Source organism: Puma concolor, chromosome D1 (genome assembly GCF_028749965.1).
Source record: "Puma concolor isolate L17-30 chromosome D1, mPumCon1.1.hap2, whole genome shotgun sequence".
In the NCBI taxonomy this organism is placed as follows: Eukaryota; Metazoa; Chordata; class Mammalia; order Carnivora; family Felidae; genus Puma; species Puma concolor.
The window spans coordinates 41763592-41780843 of NC_141676.1; the positions used below are offsets into that span (position 1 = coordinate 41763592).

The 17252-nt window shown below is 42.8% G+C and overlaps 2 protein-coding genes across 3 annotated transcripts in view; both read left to right on the forward strand.

The window, feature by feature from the left end:
• Positions 1 to 420, forward strand: part of TPH1 (tryptophan hydroxylase 1) — a 44861-nt gene extending 44441 nt beyond the window's left edge. For both annotated transcript variants that reach the window (XM_086677847.1, XM_025928219.2), the window contains exon 11: positions 113 to 420. In XM_086677847.1, the coding sequence (XP_086533973.1) occupies positions 113 to 287 (175 nt within the window). In that variant the 3' untranslated portion in view covers positions 288 to 420. The remainder of the gene's footprint in view (positions 1 to 112) is intronic.
• A 7589-nt stretch (positions 421 to 8009) lies between these two features.
• The window catches only part of SERGEF (secretion regulating guanine nucleotide exchange factor), a 236600-nt gene continuing 227357 nt past the window's right edge, over positions 8010 to 17252 (forward strand). Inside the window, 4 exon segments of the mRNA XM_025928722.2 lie at positions 8010 to 8268; positions 11752 to 11887; positions 13058 to 13213; positions 14919 to 15013. Of these exon segments, the coding sequence (XP_025784507.2) occupies positions 8209 to 8268; positions 11752 to 11887; positions 13058 to 13213; positions 14919 to 15013 (447 nt within the window). The 5' untranslated portion in view covers positions 8010 to 8208.

Consider the following 17252-nt stretch of genomic DNA (forward strand, 5'->3'; position numbering starts at 1 on the left):
AAATTGGCTGTGTCTTTTGTCTAGTGTGTGAAATAGGTTTGCTATTGCTCATTCCATTTTCATCATTCTGCCTCCTAGAAATTGATTGCCTCTTACTTGTTTTCTTCAATAGAGAATTTACCAAAACAATTAAGCGTCCGTTTGGAGTGAAGTATAATCCATATACACGGAGTATTCAGATCCTGAAAGACACCAAGAGCATAACCAGTGCCATGAATGAACTGCAGCATGATCTTGATGTTGTCAGTGATGCCCTTGCGAAGGTCAGCAAGCAGCTGAGCATCTGATCCTGAGAGCATCTGAGCGCCAATTCAGAGGCCTGTGGGCCAGCTCCTGCTTTTCTTGAAGACCTGGTCATGGAGGGACAGTAGCCAAACAACATTCTCTACTCCCATTCCTTAATTAGTTCTTTGGAAATTTGTACCTGGATACTCTATACCAGTAACTATTTTTTTTTTTTTGTAACAGCTTAGTGAAATATGATTCACATACCATACAATTCATTGACCACTCGTTTAAAAAATTTTTTTTTAAACATTTTGTTTATTTTTGAGAGACAGAGACAGAGAGTGAGTGGGGGAGGGGCAGAGAGAGAAGGAAACACAGAATCTGAAGCAGGCTCCAGGCTCTGAGCAAGCTGTCAGCACAGAGCCCGGTTTGTGGGGCTTGAACCCACAAACCGTGAGATCATGACCTGGGCCGAAGTTGGACGCTTAACCAACTGAGCCACCCAGGCGCCCCTGACTGACCACTCATGTTTTATAGAGAAGTTTTTTAACCCCATGGGTAGATCTAATACCAGCTTGATTCTCTTTTCCCTAATTTTTCTTGAGTAAAATGACCTTTATGATCATTTAAAATGCCTTGGTGGGTATCATGGAGCTGACCCATATTGATACCTAAGATCCTTTTATTTCTAAAGTATCTTACTTATCATTGGATTTGTGCCAAGCTTGATCGCATTCAGAGCCATAAAGTTAATAGGAGACCCACTGTCTCCACTGCTAGCATGGGCAGAAGTATAGAGACCTTTCCACATGAAGCACACCTCATAAAGAACAAGCAGTCTAGTTTCAAGTATGGTATCTTGTAAGGAAATAGGAGTAGCTAAATCTGGAAAGGTTGATTAGGGCATCATCCTCAAGACCAGGTTATGAATTTGGGACTTTATTTGGTGGGCACTAGGGAGCCCCTTCCCATGTGACCATCCTCCTTGAGTGAGACCCTTTGTTTTCTAAGGCCCTGCATGATGCTGGTTTTGTTTTAAAACTTTTTTTAAACGTTTATTTTATTTTTGAGACAGAGAAACAGGGCATGAGCAGGGGAGGGGCAGAGAGAGACGGAGACACAGAATCTGAAGCAGGCTCCAGGCTCTGAGCTGTCAGCACAGAACCCACTGCGGGGCTCAAACCCACGAACCATGATATCATGACCTGAGCCAAAGCCAGACGCTGACTGAGCCACCCAGATGCCCCATGCTGATTTTGTTTCAGATTATCTGTTCTACTCATGGGTCCAACGGGGAACTTGGAGGCCGGGCATTTGCAAGGCCCTATACTCAGACGTGTAGCATATCATGATGGGATTTGCCCTTAGGTTAGCAGAAGATGATATTGTCAAATGGAGAGTTCAAACTGAGACAGGTGAGAGAAGCACAAAGTTAATGTTGGAAAACTGATGTTGGGCACTTCATTTCCAAGGTTTAAGGTGAGACTGTAAATAGGGAGTCAAGGCATAAGGGTGGAGGGTGGGGAAACGGCTGAGGAAATGGGATGTGAAAAAGGTCAAGAAGACCATTTTAGGTCTGACACTAATAATGCAAGGGTGCAAGGACTGGTTTTTATGTGGTGTCTGCTGTGTAGTACAGGGAATGGGCCTGATACAAGCAGGTGAAGCTGGACTCCTCAATACGTGCTGTATCTGTTTAATTTGCCCCTTTTCTCTTCCCCACTCCCTCCTCAAGTTTCTTCTGTCTTTGGTCTTCTCTTTCTGCCATCTCTTTATGGGAAATGTTATCCACATCCATGACTTCAATTATTATTGTGTATGACTCCCGTGTTTGCAATTCTAACCTTGAGATCTTTGTTGAATTTTTGCCTCTTAAGTCCATCTGCCTGCTAGATATTTTCCATCTAGATGTCCCATAAATCAGGCCAATGTTGTACAACTTCTTGTGGTGCCATCCACATAGAATGAAACGGGTTTATACAACACGGTAGACCTGCCAAGTATCTCACACTCAGTAGGTTAAAAAAAAAAGAACCCATGAATAAAAACCTCAGGATCACCTGAATATTACACCCCACCAGGTTCCTCTCCCAGTGATGTCATTTCTGTTAATGATATATTATGGGTCATATTTTTAGCCAATTATTCATTCTTAATCAGGTACTTAAAAAACTGTCTTTACTTTTTTTCACCTTAATAGTCAAATGGTATACCATTTAACACATTGTATCTCAACAGACCACTAGATCTTTTCATTTATTTTAAGGCCACAAAAGAAATTATAGAAACTTAAAAAAATTTCTTTTATTTTAGGTCATACAAGGAAATAGAACTGGGAAGAGTAATTCATGCTATTTCAGATTTTTACATTACTTATAATTTTAGTTAAGTATAACTTAATATACCTTTGATAGTAATAGATCTAAGTCAGCAAATCTAAAATCATTTAAAATATTGATTAGCTAGTTTATAGTTAGTGAATTTGGTTGCAAGGAAATCTGTAAGAAAACCATGATAGATAACAATTAATAGCAAGTTATGCATATCATATTTGGTTATTTTCATATAACTTTGATCATGGTATAAAGAATCATAGTTTTTGAATTTTAAGATTGTGGTATTTAAAACCACTCTGCATAAAACACACTAAAATCAGTGTTAGAGCACAATCAATATTACTTATAACTTCAGAATAATGGAAATATTTAATGATTGATTTTAGTTCTTCTAACCTCTGGGCTTGTGATATTTATTTGGTACATCAGGAGTCCTGAGAGTCTTAGAATTTTAAATAAATATTTTAAATATATGTCTTTAAGGCATCTAAGAATATGTTAATATTTACTCCAATATGAGAATAGAATTGAGTCGAAAGTTTGGTTTATAATTCTTTTTTTTTTTTTTTAATTATCTCAGAAGGCTAGGGCTTCTTTTTTTTTTAATTTTTTTAAACATTTTATTTATTTTTTTTATTTAAAAAAAATTTTTTTTTTCAACGTTTATTTATTTTTGGGACAGAGAGAGACAGAGCATGAACGGGGGAGGGGCAGAGAGAGAGGGAGACACAGAATCGGAAACAGGCTCCAGGCTCTGAGCCATCAGCCCAGACCCTGACGCAGGGCTTGAACTCCCGGACCGCGAGATCGTGACCTGGCTGAAGTCGGACGCTTAACCGACTGCGCCACCCAGGCGCCCCGTCATTTTATTTATTTTTGAGACAGGGAGAGACAGAGCATGAACAGGGGAGGGTCAGAGAGAGGGAGACACAGAATCTGAAACGGGCTCCAGGTTCTGAGCTGTCAGCACAGAGCCCGACGTGGGGCTCGAACTCACGGACTGAGAGATCATGACCTGAGCCGAAGTCGACGGCTTAACCGACTGAGCCGACCCAGGCGCCCCTGGTTTATAATTCTTAATCAATGACTTAATACTTAAAGATGTAGGTGGTATCTTTCTGACTTTTTGAAGAAAGCTCTAAAAGCTAGCTGGTTGTCAGAATACCTATATTTCTTAATCTGCCTATGTTGTAATTTGGAGTTATATATTGTAATGACACACCAGAATGTACACAATTATACTTAATTTGTAAGTTGGCTTCAAAACTGAAAAAGGAAAAATTCCTGGAGTTCTTTAAAGGCACACATAATAGAGTCCATATAGTAATTTCTAGGAAATGTATAAAGATGCTGTGGTCCATTTCAGTCTAGTGTTTATTGTACTATGTAATATATATTTATGATTTGCAAGTTTGTTATTCAAGCAGATAATAATAAATGGACACAAAATTCATGTTCTTAATAAGCCTTTTTTTGTCAAACATGTTAAAAACGGATTTCAATATATATTAGCAATTTTATAAGTTTAAGAAATTTATAACATCCTATACTTCTTGAAAAGCTTGTGAATATGAGATATAAGGGGAACCCAACACACTTGGAACTTAGTAACTACTTTTGGAATTTTTGATAAAGTCTCAATCTCATGTTTCTCATCTGAATCATTAGCTAAATCTACTTCATTGAGTTATTGGAGGACTTATGTTGTAAAAGGACATTGTAAAAAGAAACTTGTTATCCAGATGTAAAGAATCATTAATACACTCACTGTCCTGATCCAGAATCTCCCATAGCTTCTGGATGACTTTATCTTCTTCCAGAAGGAATTCACTTTTGCTTCTAACAGGCAGTATATAATGGCATGCAAGATCTTCTTAGTCCAATTAGGGATTAAGCTAATTTGAAGCTGAACTTCAGTCTTTGTGAGGGCTGGTCTATTTCCGGTTCACTCTACTCCCAGGGTGCAGTGCTTTAGGGATCCCAAAGGAAAGCTATGGGTGTGTACGAGGGCTTCTCTTTGGGGACCCTGGATGCCTACTTTTGTCCCCTCCTCCTGTCATTCTCCTCACCCCTATAAGATTGCTGAAAGTACTGTTCAGCTTCTCAGCTTCTCAGCTGCAGCTTTTAGCCCAGTTTCTTAGCCTCCAAGTCACTACTTGCTAATTAGCAAACACTTCAAGTGGAAAAGCAGTGCCAAATATAAACTCTCAGCTTCCAGATCTTGGCCCTTCAAGTTCTGGCTGCTTTGATAATTTTCCAATGACTTGAAATAGATTTTTAAAATACTATCCCCCAGCTTTTCTAGTTGTTCTTGTGAGAGGCTTGATCTGCAGCTAACTAATTCGCCTGTATCAAAAATGGAAATCTGGGGCGCCTGGGTGGCTCAGTCGGTCCGACTTCAGCTCAGGTCATGATCTCACTCTTCGTGAGTTCGAGCCCCGCATTGGACTCTGTGCTGACAGCTCAGAGCCTGCAGCTTGCTATGGATTCTGTGTCTCCCTCTCTCTCTGCACCTCCCCTGCTTGCTCTCTCTCTCTCTCTCTCTCTCAAAATTAAACGTTAAAAAAAAAAATGGAAATCTAACCTGGGAGTAAATTATCTAACTTCTTTGAGCCTCGGTTTTTCTCATCTATAAAATAAGATAATCTAAAGGAAAACATTTCTTAATTTGCATGGTACATAGATATAGTCTAGGTGGTCCCAAAGTACTTTATACTTTCTTCTTAAGGGGAAAAAAGGCATTTGAAATTGATATCATCAAATAGTTTGGCCCCATTCAGGAACTGCCACTCAACCAGGCTGCTAATGGGAAGAGGTACTCAGTGACATGTATGTAGTTGAAATAGTGACAACATCTCAACACTTTCAAGAAATTGTATTAAAAGATATAATAATATAACTGTAAGTTAACTGAAATATAGATGCATGTATATTCAAGGGGTGAAATTGTATCCTTCCAGATCCTCTCTCTATCAAAACTGACTCTGTGGATAGTTCTACTTGCCCCTTCAGCTGAAATCTCAGGTCCTGGCCTCGAATTTTCTGCTCATTTTCAGTCCTTGGCTTCTAATTTCTCTCTTTCTTGTTCCTCTGTGCCCACTCACTAGGATGCCTCTGGCTCCTCCAGGGTTTGGGAATGGTAGTGGGGAGGAGAGGCAATGAATAGAAAGTTCTGTTTGGTTTGATACTGTCGTGAGTTGGCATCAGTGCTTTCTGTACTTGGTAAGTATTTAATGCTGACTCATTCTCTGTGGGTGTTTTGGAAGACCTTCCCACCTCCTTATTTCTTGGGAATCTGTGGATGTGGGTAAATCTACCTTTCTGACTGGGCTGTTGTATTCATCTCCCTCACTCTCTAGGAATCTAGTGGTTAACTCTATTGGGGTGTCCCTTCACCCCTCCAGAAATTCCTCTGGACAGGGTCAAAACCACCCCCTGGCCAAACTGCTCCAGAGTGGGAAATACTTGCCTGGGAGATACTCTGGGTATGAAAGACCTGTCCAAAGTATCAATCTCTCTTTGCTCAACTATCAGAGTAGTTATCTGGCCACAAGCCACCGGATTTCTCAGCACAAATCTACAGACTGCCCAGGCTTCAGACTGGAGGGATACATACCAAGCTCCCTAAGTGGTTCTGCAGAAGCACCCTTTCCTGAGACATGAGATGGGTGGAGCTCAAAGCACATTGACAACAGTCCCCCTATATCCTATCAGAATTCTCTCTGCCTCTCCAACCTCTTTATAGACTGGAAGTCATATGCTGGTTTCTAGACATCTCTCTCACAAATTTGTATTTTTCTTAGCATGGTCATGGATGTTCTCAAGATGCCTCAGTCTGGGAGAGGAAAAAGTGAGGTGCTGCCCTCAAGTGGACTTACAGGCAGAAATGCTAAGGAGTGGTTGGTGTGAAAGAACAAGAAAGGTGTGTTCAGAGCTCCCTGGAGATACATACATTCCAGGGCTCCCAGGCATAAAGGGTGGTGAGGACTGGAGGCTTATGTCAGCAGAGGAGGTCAAGAACTAGTGAATATGGATTATCATCTTTAAAAAAATTTTTTTAATGTTTATTTTTGAGAGAGAGAGAGAGAGAGAGACAGAGACAGAGACAGGGAGCAAGCAGGGGAGGGGTAGAGAGAGGGAGACCCAGGATCTGAAGCAGGCTCCAGGCTCTGAGCTGTTAGCACAGAGCCCGACATAGGGATTGAACCCACCAACTGTGAGATCATGACCTGAACTGAAGTTGGAGGCCTAACCGACTGAGCCACCCAGGTGCCCCTGAATTATCTTTAATGTGACCCATTTGTACCCACAAGATTATGTATGTCTTGGAAAATGCAGGTTATGTACAAAAAAAGTACAGCAAAGAAAATAAAATTCAGCTGTAATCCACCACCCTGAGTCTATGTGTTTGTGTGTGTGTAGAATTGCTATAGTATATTGCTATAATACTTTTATGACATATCATGAACGCTTCCCTTATTTAATATTTTCCAAAACATATTTTTTTAAATGGCAACCTAGTATTCCACTCACTGTATGGCTATGCCATAACTTAATCAATTTAATTTTGGACTTTCACGTAATAAGTTCTTTCCTATTATGTACAACTCCCTAACAAATAACTTGCATTCTAAGACTTAGTGCAAGGCTCTGATTATTTTCTTGTGATAAATTAACAGATGTGGAATTTACTGGGTAATTTACATTCATATTCCTAATATGTATTACCCCATTTTCCTTCGGGAAAATTGTACTTGTTTAGCTCCCACTAGTAGTGTAGAAGGGTATCTGATAAAAGCCATTTTATATGAAAACCTTTGTTGGGTGAATATTATCCAGTATTGATGATCGGAATCAGGGCAGGACCGTGCTCTGCGCGCTGAGGGTTAGAAGGCTGCCCTGGCAGGAATCCATGAGAACCAGCCTCCTCAGTTCAGTGTCCCGAGGTCTAAGTTCCTACACACTCGTTTATCAAAGAGCTTTCTCAGATTTTGCAAACACACACCAAAGCAGATCCAAAGGCAGCTCCGCTAAGACACTGGAGGGGACCCTTTCCACCCCTCCCAGGCTCAATTTCTTCCCGGTCAAAAGGTGATACAATCCCTGCCCTGTCTGTCCTTCCAGGCTATCTTGGGACTCCAAAGAAATAAAAACGTGAAGGAGCGTAGTGCACTCGTGTATTACTAAAAATAGAGTGCAAGGGAAGGGAGAGAGAAGTAGAGAGGCACTGCAAGGCTGGAGGCGGGAGGCTGACTCACTCAGAGCGCGCCCGGGCGGAGCGACTGGGAGGCGACTCCAGAGCAATTAAGGGGCTCCCGCGGGCCCTTCTCCGCTCCGGCCCCGCCCCCACAACAGACCACGCCCCAGCGACGGCCCCACCCCCGCGCCCGTCCCTCTCCCTCTGCAGACCCTTCCCCAGCGCCGGCCCCGCGCCCACTATAGACCCCCTCCCTCGGGCCAGCCCCTCCCCCACCTCATTCCTCTTCCCAGCTATGGCCCCGCCTTCGCCGCAGACTCCGCCCCCTCACCGGCTCCTCCCAACCACAGACCCCTCCCCCGTCAACCACACACCCCAGTTACTAATCCCTCCCCTGGCGGGCTCCACCTCCGACCCCTCCCGGAAGCGCCGGCATAGAGTCCACACATGGAGCGCGAGCCAAGAGCCTCCGAGGCCGCCCCTAAGGCGGCCGTGCTCTTCGCCTGGGTACGTGACTCCGCCCCCGGGCCGGGGCCGCTGGGACTGAGGGGCGCCGAAGGGATGGGAGCTGGAGGCCTCCGCGTGGGCTGTCGTGGGCTTGGTGGCTGAGGTCCCGGCCGGGATCTGGGCTGGAGGACCCTGGGCTGGGGCCTGAGGAGGAGAGGGTCGGGAGGCAGGGGTCCTCACGGGTGACTTAGGGGCCTGCTGGCTGGTGGGGTCCGAACCCGAGGGGCTGCAGCGCCGGGGGAAGCATCTGCCTCCTGGGCAGAGCGTGTGGTTCCGCCAGAGCCCTTAGGCCGGGCTAGCGCCTGGAGAGACGGCGTGGAGGTATCGCCCCGTCCCGGAGCCATTGTAAGGCCACCTGTGCTCCTCACCCTCTCGTTGTCCGGAGGATGCCGGCCCCTTCCCAGCCCCGCCCCAGCCTGGCGAGAGCACCGTTGGCTGCGAGGCCTGCAGTATTTGGCCGTGCACGTTTGCTGATCTTCGTCTGTGACCGGATCTTGCCTGTGTTGGGGGCGTGGGTGTCTGCTTAATGTCAGTCTCTTTCGCTAGAAGCGTCACGAGGGGGGATGTATTGTGCCTGTCTTGTTCACGGTGCCTAGCAGATATTTGGACGGATGAATGAATGAGACCCTTTTGTATGCCTATGTGCTGGTCTTTGGGGGAAAAACACAAAACTGAAAGACCCAGCTCTGGCGTTGAGGGAGCGGGATAACACCTAGATTACTGTTAAAACTACCATGTATTTGACTAGTCAAAAAAAGGTAATGATCAGCACCAGGCAGCACTTGTTGAGTGTAAGCCTGCATATACCGGCAGAAGGGAGATCGTGGGGCCTGAGGTTGGCTGGCTGGCTGAGTACTGTCTTTGGGGTGGCACTTGAGCCGGGGGTGGAGTTGGGGTTGAATGTGTGCCTGCGGTGGGTGCTGGTGCTGGCTTTTCCCAGGCGGGAGACTGGGGTCTGGGTGTCAGATAGGGCCTTGTCTACTGCTTGGAGGCCTGATGGCCTTCCCGCTGCATTATGTGTGTGGAGGGGTGTGTTAGTTTGCTAGGGCTGTCATAGAAAAATACCAGAGACTGAGACGTCTTAAAAAATGGATTTTATTTTCTTGTAGTTCTGGAGGCCAGAAGTCCAAGAGCAAGGTGTCTGGCAGGTTTACTTTCTTCTGAGGCCTCCTTCTTTGGCTTGCAGATGGCCGCCTTCTTGCTGTGTCCTCATGTGGCTTTTTCTGTGTTTGAGAGCATCCCTGTGTCTCCTTCCTATATTGGATTAGAGCCATACCTTTATGACCTCGTTTAACCTTAATTATCTTTTAAAAGGCCCTATCCCCAGATACAGTCACCTTCTGAGGTACTTGAGTCTAGGGCTTCAACAAATTAATTTTAGGGGAACACAATTCCCCTAACAAGGGGAAATTTACCTCCTTGGGGTTGTGTGTGTGTGTGTGTGTGTGTGTGTGTGTGTGTGTGTGTAGTATGTCTGGAGTGTTTGTAAGGAAGGGAGGCAAGTACGGCTAACATGTTGTATTGAATTTTTCTTTGTTTTGCTTTATCCTGGATTTCGGGCCTCTTGCTGTGTTTCAGAAATTGAGTGCCATAATTTGAGCCCCAAGTGCATGTGTCTCTCTCACTTTCTGTTCAACAGCTTGTAGTCCTGGTAATGGGGCAGCCACAGAGATCTCCGGCCTGATGGAGGCATCCTGTGCATATGTACTCCACAGCATGCACATCTTTCATTTGATCTTTCCTAGGTAGGGCCTCATCAGATCATATATTCATTCACTATATTCATTCTAAAATATATATACACTTTCTCTGGGGCAGCATAGTTTCAGATGCATTTTCAGGGAAAGTGGCAGTGAACAAAACAAAGTTCTTGCCCTCATTGAGTTTACTTTGCAGTAGGGGAGGTAGACAGTAAACAACTAAGCAAATGTAATGTCAGGGAGTTCTATGAAGAAAAAGCATAAAAAGGGAATAAAGTGATGGGGTGCTATTGTAGATACAGTCATACAGTTAGTGTCTTGCCAGGTAAGCTCAGGGCTGAATTTCACCAAAAATCCTTAGGGACATGGTATAGCTTAGTGAAAGGAAGAGGGCATATCTGACTTCTTGCCTTCCCAGCTATGCAACTATGCAACTTAACCTCTCTGAGACTTAGTTTCTTCATCTGTAAAATGAGAGCCATAAATGTCTATCTCCTCTGTTATTGTGAGAATTAAGGGTGAATACTAAGTATTGAGGAAGCAGTCAGTAATTGGCAGCTAATACTGCCCCTGAGGGCCTCTTGGACCTGTGCCCTTGCCATAGCTTGCTTTTTCAGCTTGGAGTCCTTGCAGCCCAGGATGGCTATGAAATAGACCATGAGGGGCAGGAGTTTGTATGTATGTATGTATTTTGGGTAGTTATTTTAAATTATTTTTCCTCATTAAAATGTCTTAGAAAACAAACACATTTGGAAGGTTTTACTACTTATCTCTAGGAAGAACCAGCCAGGAGTAATTATAAGGAATTATGAGGATTTCTGAAATCTAAAGATTTTTCTGCAGGTCTACAATTCTTTATCTTCAAGTTTGAATACAAAAAACAAAACAAAACAAAACAAAACAAAAACCTCCAAAACTCAAACTGACCTGACATAATGCTATTTATAGTCTATGTGCAGTTAATGTATTTGTACCTTTTACTGCAGAAATAATACTATTTTGCTTATGGGGTGCTGCTCCTGGACCTTGCAGCAGTATATATGATTTATATACAGTATTATTTTTTTTAAGCCTATAAAAGCCTGAATCTGAAATACATCTGGCAGCAAGAGTTTTGGATTTGGGATTCTGGACTGTTATTTCATAATAACAAAGATAGACATATTGCCCACCAAGGGGAAATCTGTTCCCTTACAGGAATCTCACCATGTGAATCTTAGAGTCTCAAAGCATTGTACTTGGAAAGGCCCTTAGAGATCATTGCCAACCTCTTTCACTGTACGATGAAATAACAGTGAGGTGACCTGCTTGAGGGCACAAAGCCCTCAGCTAACTTTGATTAAAGAAGTCCTTGCCAGTTTTCTCAGTGAGGGCATGAGAAAGGACAAGTCCAGTGCATTTCCCACCCACTTGGCTGCTATTTCCTTTCCTTATTTCTTTTCTTAGCCTCCCTAGAGAATTGGCTTTTATCACAAGGAACTCCCATGCTGTCTCCCAGAGGCAACACATGTGGGCTGGGGCATTAGAAGGAGAAGGCGAGGAATATCTTTGGATAAATAGTGGATGCTAAGAGCTCCTCTCATGTGGAAATCGTCATGTTCTGGGTATAGGGCCACTGTCTAAGTATGGGTTGCATATAGCAACCTCTTAAGAATGAGCTTATGAAATCTCATCTGTTAGAGGCTCTGGGAGGTATGTCAGGATGAGAAAGATAGGGACAGGTAAATGCACAATGACAGTTGTGTTTCCTGTACTCTTTCATCCTTGCCTTATTTATCCCTAGGGTGCAAATAGCTACGGGCAACTTGGCCTTGGCCACAAGGAAGATGTGCTTTTGCCCCAGCAACTGAATGACTTCTGTAAACCTGAATGTGTCAGGAGGATCACGGGAGGAGGGGGCCACTCTGCTATTGTCACAGGTAACATCCTTCTGGAGTAGATATTTCTTATTTAGACATTTCTCCCTAGCATATTGTATTGCCATCTTTCATCCTTTTGTATTTTGCAGAGGAAAACATTTTTGTGAAAAAGCCAAGTTACCAGTAGAGAATTCTAGATTGTCAGAGCTGAAAGCCCTTCAGAGATCTAGGCTCTCCACCCCCATTTATACAAATGAGGCTTGGAGAGGAAAACCAGTTGCTTAAGGTTACAAGACAAATTAATGGCGGAGTTGCAACATATACCACATTTCATACAATATATTGTCATTTAACTTTCACATGTTAGAGTTAGAAGTCTTTGCAGTTAGAGTGAATATTCCTTGAGAGCAAGAACTTTGTATTTTCTTTAATTTCCTTCATAGTACCTATGATAGTACTTAATGAGTACTCCAGGTGCCATGATATTGGAAAGGATGGTGTATTGAATCCTGATTAAGAACATGAGTCCTGGAATCAACTGCTTGGGTTCAAATCCTGGTTCTGTTATTAGCTGTGTGGCCTTGGGCAAATTAATTTCTCTGTGCCACTTTTCCCTCTGTTACATGGGGATAAAAATGATGAATGAAGCGAATCAGTGAACTACAGGGCTGCATTATGACTTTCATGGGTCCTTGGCACTCTTGCCTTTGTGGACCCCTTCTTCCTTAAAGAAATATTAAGAACTATATTTTACGACAGCTTTGATATAAAGATTAGTATAATCCAGGCTAGATTTAGCATTGTGTATTCATTATTATTGCATTTCTTTATTTTTTTTATTTTAGAAGAATATAAGATTAAAACATTTTTGTGGGGCTCTGAAAGTATCGTGCCTAAAGGATAAATGGGCCCCACAGATAAAGCTCTTACAAGAATACCTGGCATATTATAAGTTCTAAATAAATGTTGGCTTTTCTTATCATAGTAGATGCTCTATTTGGTGATTGGCCACTGCTCTAGGACTTGGAGTTTTCATATAGATGCTAGACTTGAGCCCCTTCGCCCTATGCCATTTGGGCCAGCGCACATTAACGTACATGGCTTATTAACGCGGGTGGGAAAAAATTTATTGGCTTTGTGACTGCAGCTAATTAGTAAAATCCTTTTACTCGCTTTGACAGTTGTAATTTCCCCTGTGCACACCATCACCAAAGCTTTTGCTTTCTGCAGATGAAGGAGGCCTTTTTGTTTGTGGCCTGAACAAAGATGGGCAATTGGGGCTTGGTCACACAGAAGATGTTCTGTATTTTACCACCTGCAGATCCCTCCTTGGCTGTCCTGTCCAACAGGTGGCCTGCGGCTGGGATTTTACCATTATTCTCACAGGTGAGTTCACTCATGGGTAAATCTTGATCACCACAAAGGCATTGGGTGAGAAGAACTCGATGGTGGTGATACTGATTAAGTGAAAGTCTCTTTATGTGTAAACATACATACAAATTTCTCTTTGGTTGTTGAGGAAAGTTGTGGGTGCCTTTTGCAAGGAGAGTTTGAACAGCAAAATTTTGGGCTGGAAAACTTTTACTAGAGACTAGGGAAGAGACTGGATCACCTTTGGTGGCTACTTCCTGTCCCAGAAATTCACGATAGCTGTGTGCCTGGGCTAGCTGGCCATTAGTACCGGTGAAGGGTTACTCATGGGGAAATGTGGTGGGGAAGCAGGAGGAAGTCAGCGGTCACACAACGGTGATGGCAGCTTTTCCCCCACTGAAGGATTAAAAAAAAAAAAAAAAAAAAAAAAAAGGTTGGGCACACCTCTTTGCTCTCTGCAAAGCCAGATAGCAGAATAAGGTGTAGAGGGATATGGCCAAAGGGCTAATAGGATAATGCTCTTGGGAGCAGCTAGCAATAGTTACTTTTTGTCAGCTGACTTCTCCCCAGAAGTAGTTTTGTCCTGTCTAGCTTGCCATTCTGGATGGAGAAGACCATGTATAGTTTCTGACTAGACTCCCTCTTTGACACAGTCATCTGGCAAGGGCATTTTCTGACCAAATCCTCCCCACCCCACCCTTGTAGATTCTTATGTGCACAGCTCAGATCCCAAACTTCCACACATAGCTTCAATTACTGTTCCCTACCTATCCCTGTTGTTGCCTTGTCTTTTATTCTCCACATTCTCCATACTTTTCTTTCTAGAAATACCAAGCAGAATGTTGTTCTCTCTCTGGAACAGTCCCTTTTTCTGATGACTCATATCCTTTCTTCAAAACCCTGGTCGGGCATCAGCATCTCTCTTTTGCAGAGGGATTCTGTAATAGGTGCTGAATTTGGTACTAATAACCCTGAATAGTAGCCATCATTTCTGAAGTGCTTTTTGTGGACCATGTTGGGGTTGTAGGGAGTCTGTGAGTAACACTCTATTTCCTGCTCACTTTTGGAACCAATTGTGAGAAAGGTGGAGAGCAGTCAGATAGCTGGAGATCACACTGTTGGCTTTTCACTGACAAAGGCTATGTTGGAGAACAGGGTTAATGGTCAGGCCAAGTGCTTCTGCTAATTCTCCTCTGATCCAGAGTTATTCTGCAAACAGTAGGTTATCTCTGTAGGGGAAACACTTACTGTGCATCAGTCTAGAGTACCTGAGAGGAAGGTGCCAAGCCACACATGCTCTTCCTTCTCCCAAACTTATCAGTTGGTTAAGTTACCCCTTTTCTCCTGGAAAGCAGGGAGCATACGAAGGGGCAGGGAGAGAGGCCTGGAGTGTTAAAATAATGAAAATTATGTCACATGGAAACATGAAAAGTGGGGCGTGGGGCATCAGTATCCCATCCCAGCACCAGGCTAATGTTCTATAGCAGATAAGCTGCCATTAATTAGGTAGTGTGATAGAGAATCTGTAAAATGCTTAGCCCAGTGCCTAGTGTTTTTATTCCTAGAGGAACAATAAAAGCAGGGACTGTGGTTTGAATGTGCTAAAGTGTAAGCCCCTCTTCCTCCTCTCATTCCCTTTGCTCCTCCCATCCTTCAACATTTACTCACTGGTCAAAGGTATCTTACTTCTGAGGTTATGATTTAAATATTTGATTTGCAGAAAATGGTCAAGTTCTGTCATGTGGATCCAACTCCTTCGGCCAGTTAGGAGTTCCTCATGGCCCTCGAAGATGTGTGGTTCCCCAGGCCATTGAGGTAAGGATGGCACCTCATATATAGCTGACCCACATACTATTGAAGTGTTTCCCTCCCCAGACTAAGAGACTGGCTGAGTCCCTGAAAAGCCATGGGCCACTTAGAATTTAAGTTGAAAAACTTAGGTTCTTCTGGGAAGGATTAAGTTGGGGGGATGGAAGCTGTTAGTGAAAAACCTCTGTTAGTCCTCATACACATTATGAATGTTTGTGAAATAAAACAATGAAGGTAATATATGTCATAAAGGCATATTAATGACATTTTACAATACTAAAATTAGTAATAATGGGAACTATGTTAGAAACAGGTCCTGATAGAAGCGACTTACCTAAAGACACTAAGGTTGGCAAATAGTATATAGGCCAGTAGCGCCCAATAAAAATATGGTGTGAGTCACATACGTAACTTAAAATTTTTAGTGGCACTATTCAAAGAGTAAAGAGAAACAAGTGGAATTAATTTTTTAAAATAACAGCTTTATTGAGATGTAATTTACATGCCATAGAATTTACCCTTTAAAAATGTATAATTCAGTGGTTTTTAGTAGATTCACAGAGATGTGCAGCCATCAGCATTATCTAATTTTAGAACATTTTCATCACCAAGAAAGAAACTGTGTACCCAATGGCAATTACTTCCCATTCTGCCCTCCCCCAGCCCCTGGCAACCACTAATCTGTCTCTGTGGATTTGCTATTCTGGGCATTTCATATAAATGGAATCATACAATATGTGGCTTTTTGTATCTGGCTTCTCTCATTTCATATGATGTTTCAAGTTTCATTCATATTGTGGCGTGTAGGTGAAATTAATTTTAATAAATCCAGTGTATTCAATGGGTTATTTCATTTTATATGTCACTAATGTAAAAATTTCCTAATGAGATACTTTATATTCTCCATTTTTTTTAAGATTATTTATTTTGAGAGAGAGAGTGTGTATGTGTACATGCTAGTGGGAGAGCGGCAGAAAGAGAGGGAGAATCTTAAGCATGCTCTCTCCTATCCACATGGAACCTGATGCAGGCTTGATTCCATGAACTGTGAGAACATGATCGGAGCTGAGATCAAGAGTTGGACGCTCAACCAACTGAGCCACCCAGACGCCCCTATATTGTCTACTTTATACTAAGTTGAACTCTGGTGTGCATGTTGTACTGTGAGTGATCTCAGTTCATACCTACTCACATTTCGGCTCTTTAGTACCTGCATGTAGCTAGTGGCTTCATAGTGGACAGCACAGGACTAGACAGGACTCCTGGCCCTAGTTCAGAGCCCTTTCCTCTGCATCATATTTAAAATGTACACATTTTTGTGACATTTATATGATAAGTAGTCATAAGAGGGCTGTGGAATTTTGAAAGAAATATGCTGGGATCTAAAATGAGTTCACCACCTAAGCTGCTCACGTCTAGCTAATTTTCTTGAACTCTGACTCAGAGTGGGAGATCTGTTTTCACTGGAGAGAGCTTGGTCAGCTCCTGTCATGTTGCTGAATTACAATTGCTGGTCTGTGGGATAGTATTTGAGGTCATGATCTCCACAGTGTTGTAGTGTGTTTGGGCTGCTGTAACAAAAATACCATAGATTGAATGGCTTAAGCAACAAACATTTATTTTTCACATTTCTGGAGGCTGAGAAGTACAAGATTGGGGTATCGGCAGATTTGGTGTCTAGTGAGGACCCCGTTCCTTGTTCATAAACACTTATTTCGCTGGACAGAGTTGCCCTCTGGGGCCTTTCTTGTAAGGGCATTTATTCCATTCATGAGGGCTCCATTCTCATGACGGCTCCATTCTCATGACCTAATTAATAACCTCAAGAAGACCCCATTTGCAAATACTATCACATTGGGTAATAGGTTTCAATATATGAATTTCAGGGGCACGGAAACATTGAGTATGTAGCACATGATATGCACAGAAATCTAGACTCTATAGTCACTTGTAGGAAGTGTTACAGTTGCCAATTACAAATGGATGGTTTTTTTAAGAACCTATATACATTGTAATTAATTTAGCTTGGGTCACATGATTAAAGAAGACAGAGGAAAACAATGGTTAAAATATGTTGGATGACAGAATCAGGAGGTGAAAACATTTGGGATACATCAAGGCTGTATCCTCTTGAACAATGGGAGGAATGTGGCAAAGTGAAATATAGTAGAAATTCATTCATTTATTTAATAGCAACTATTGGGTATATAGGTGCTGGGTTTAGGCAGTGGGGACAAAGGTGAGG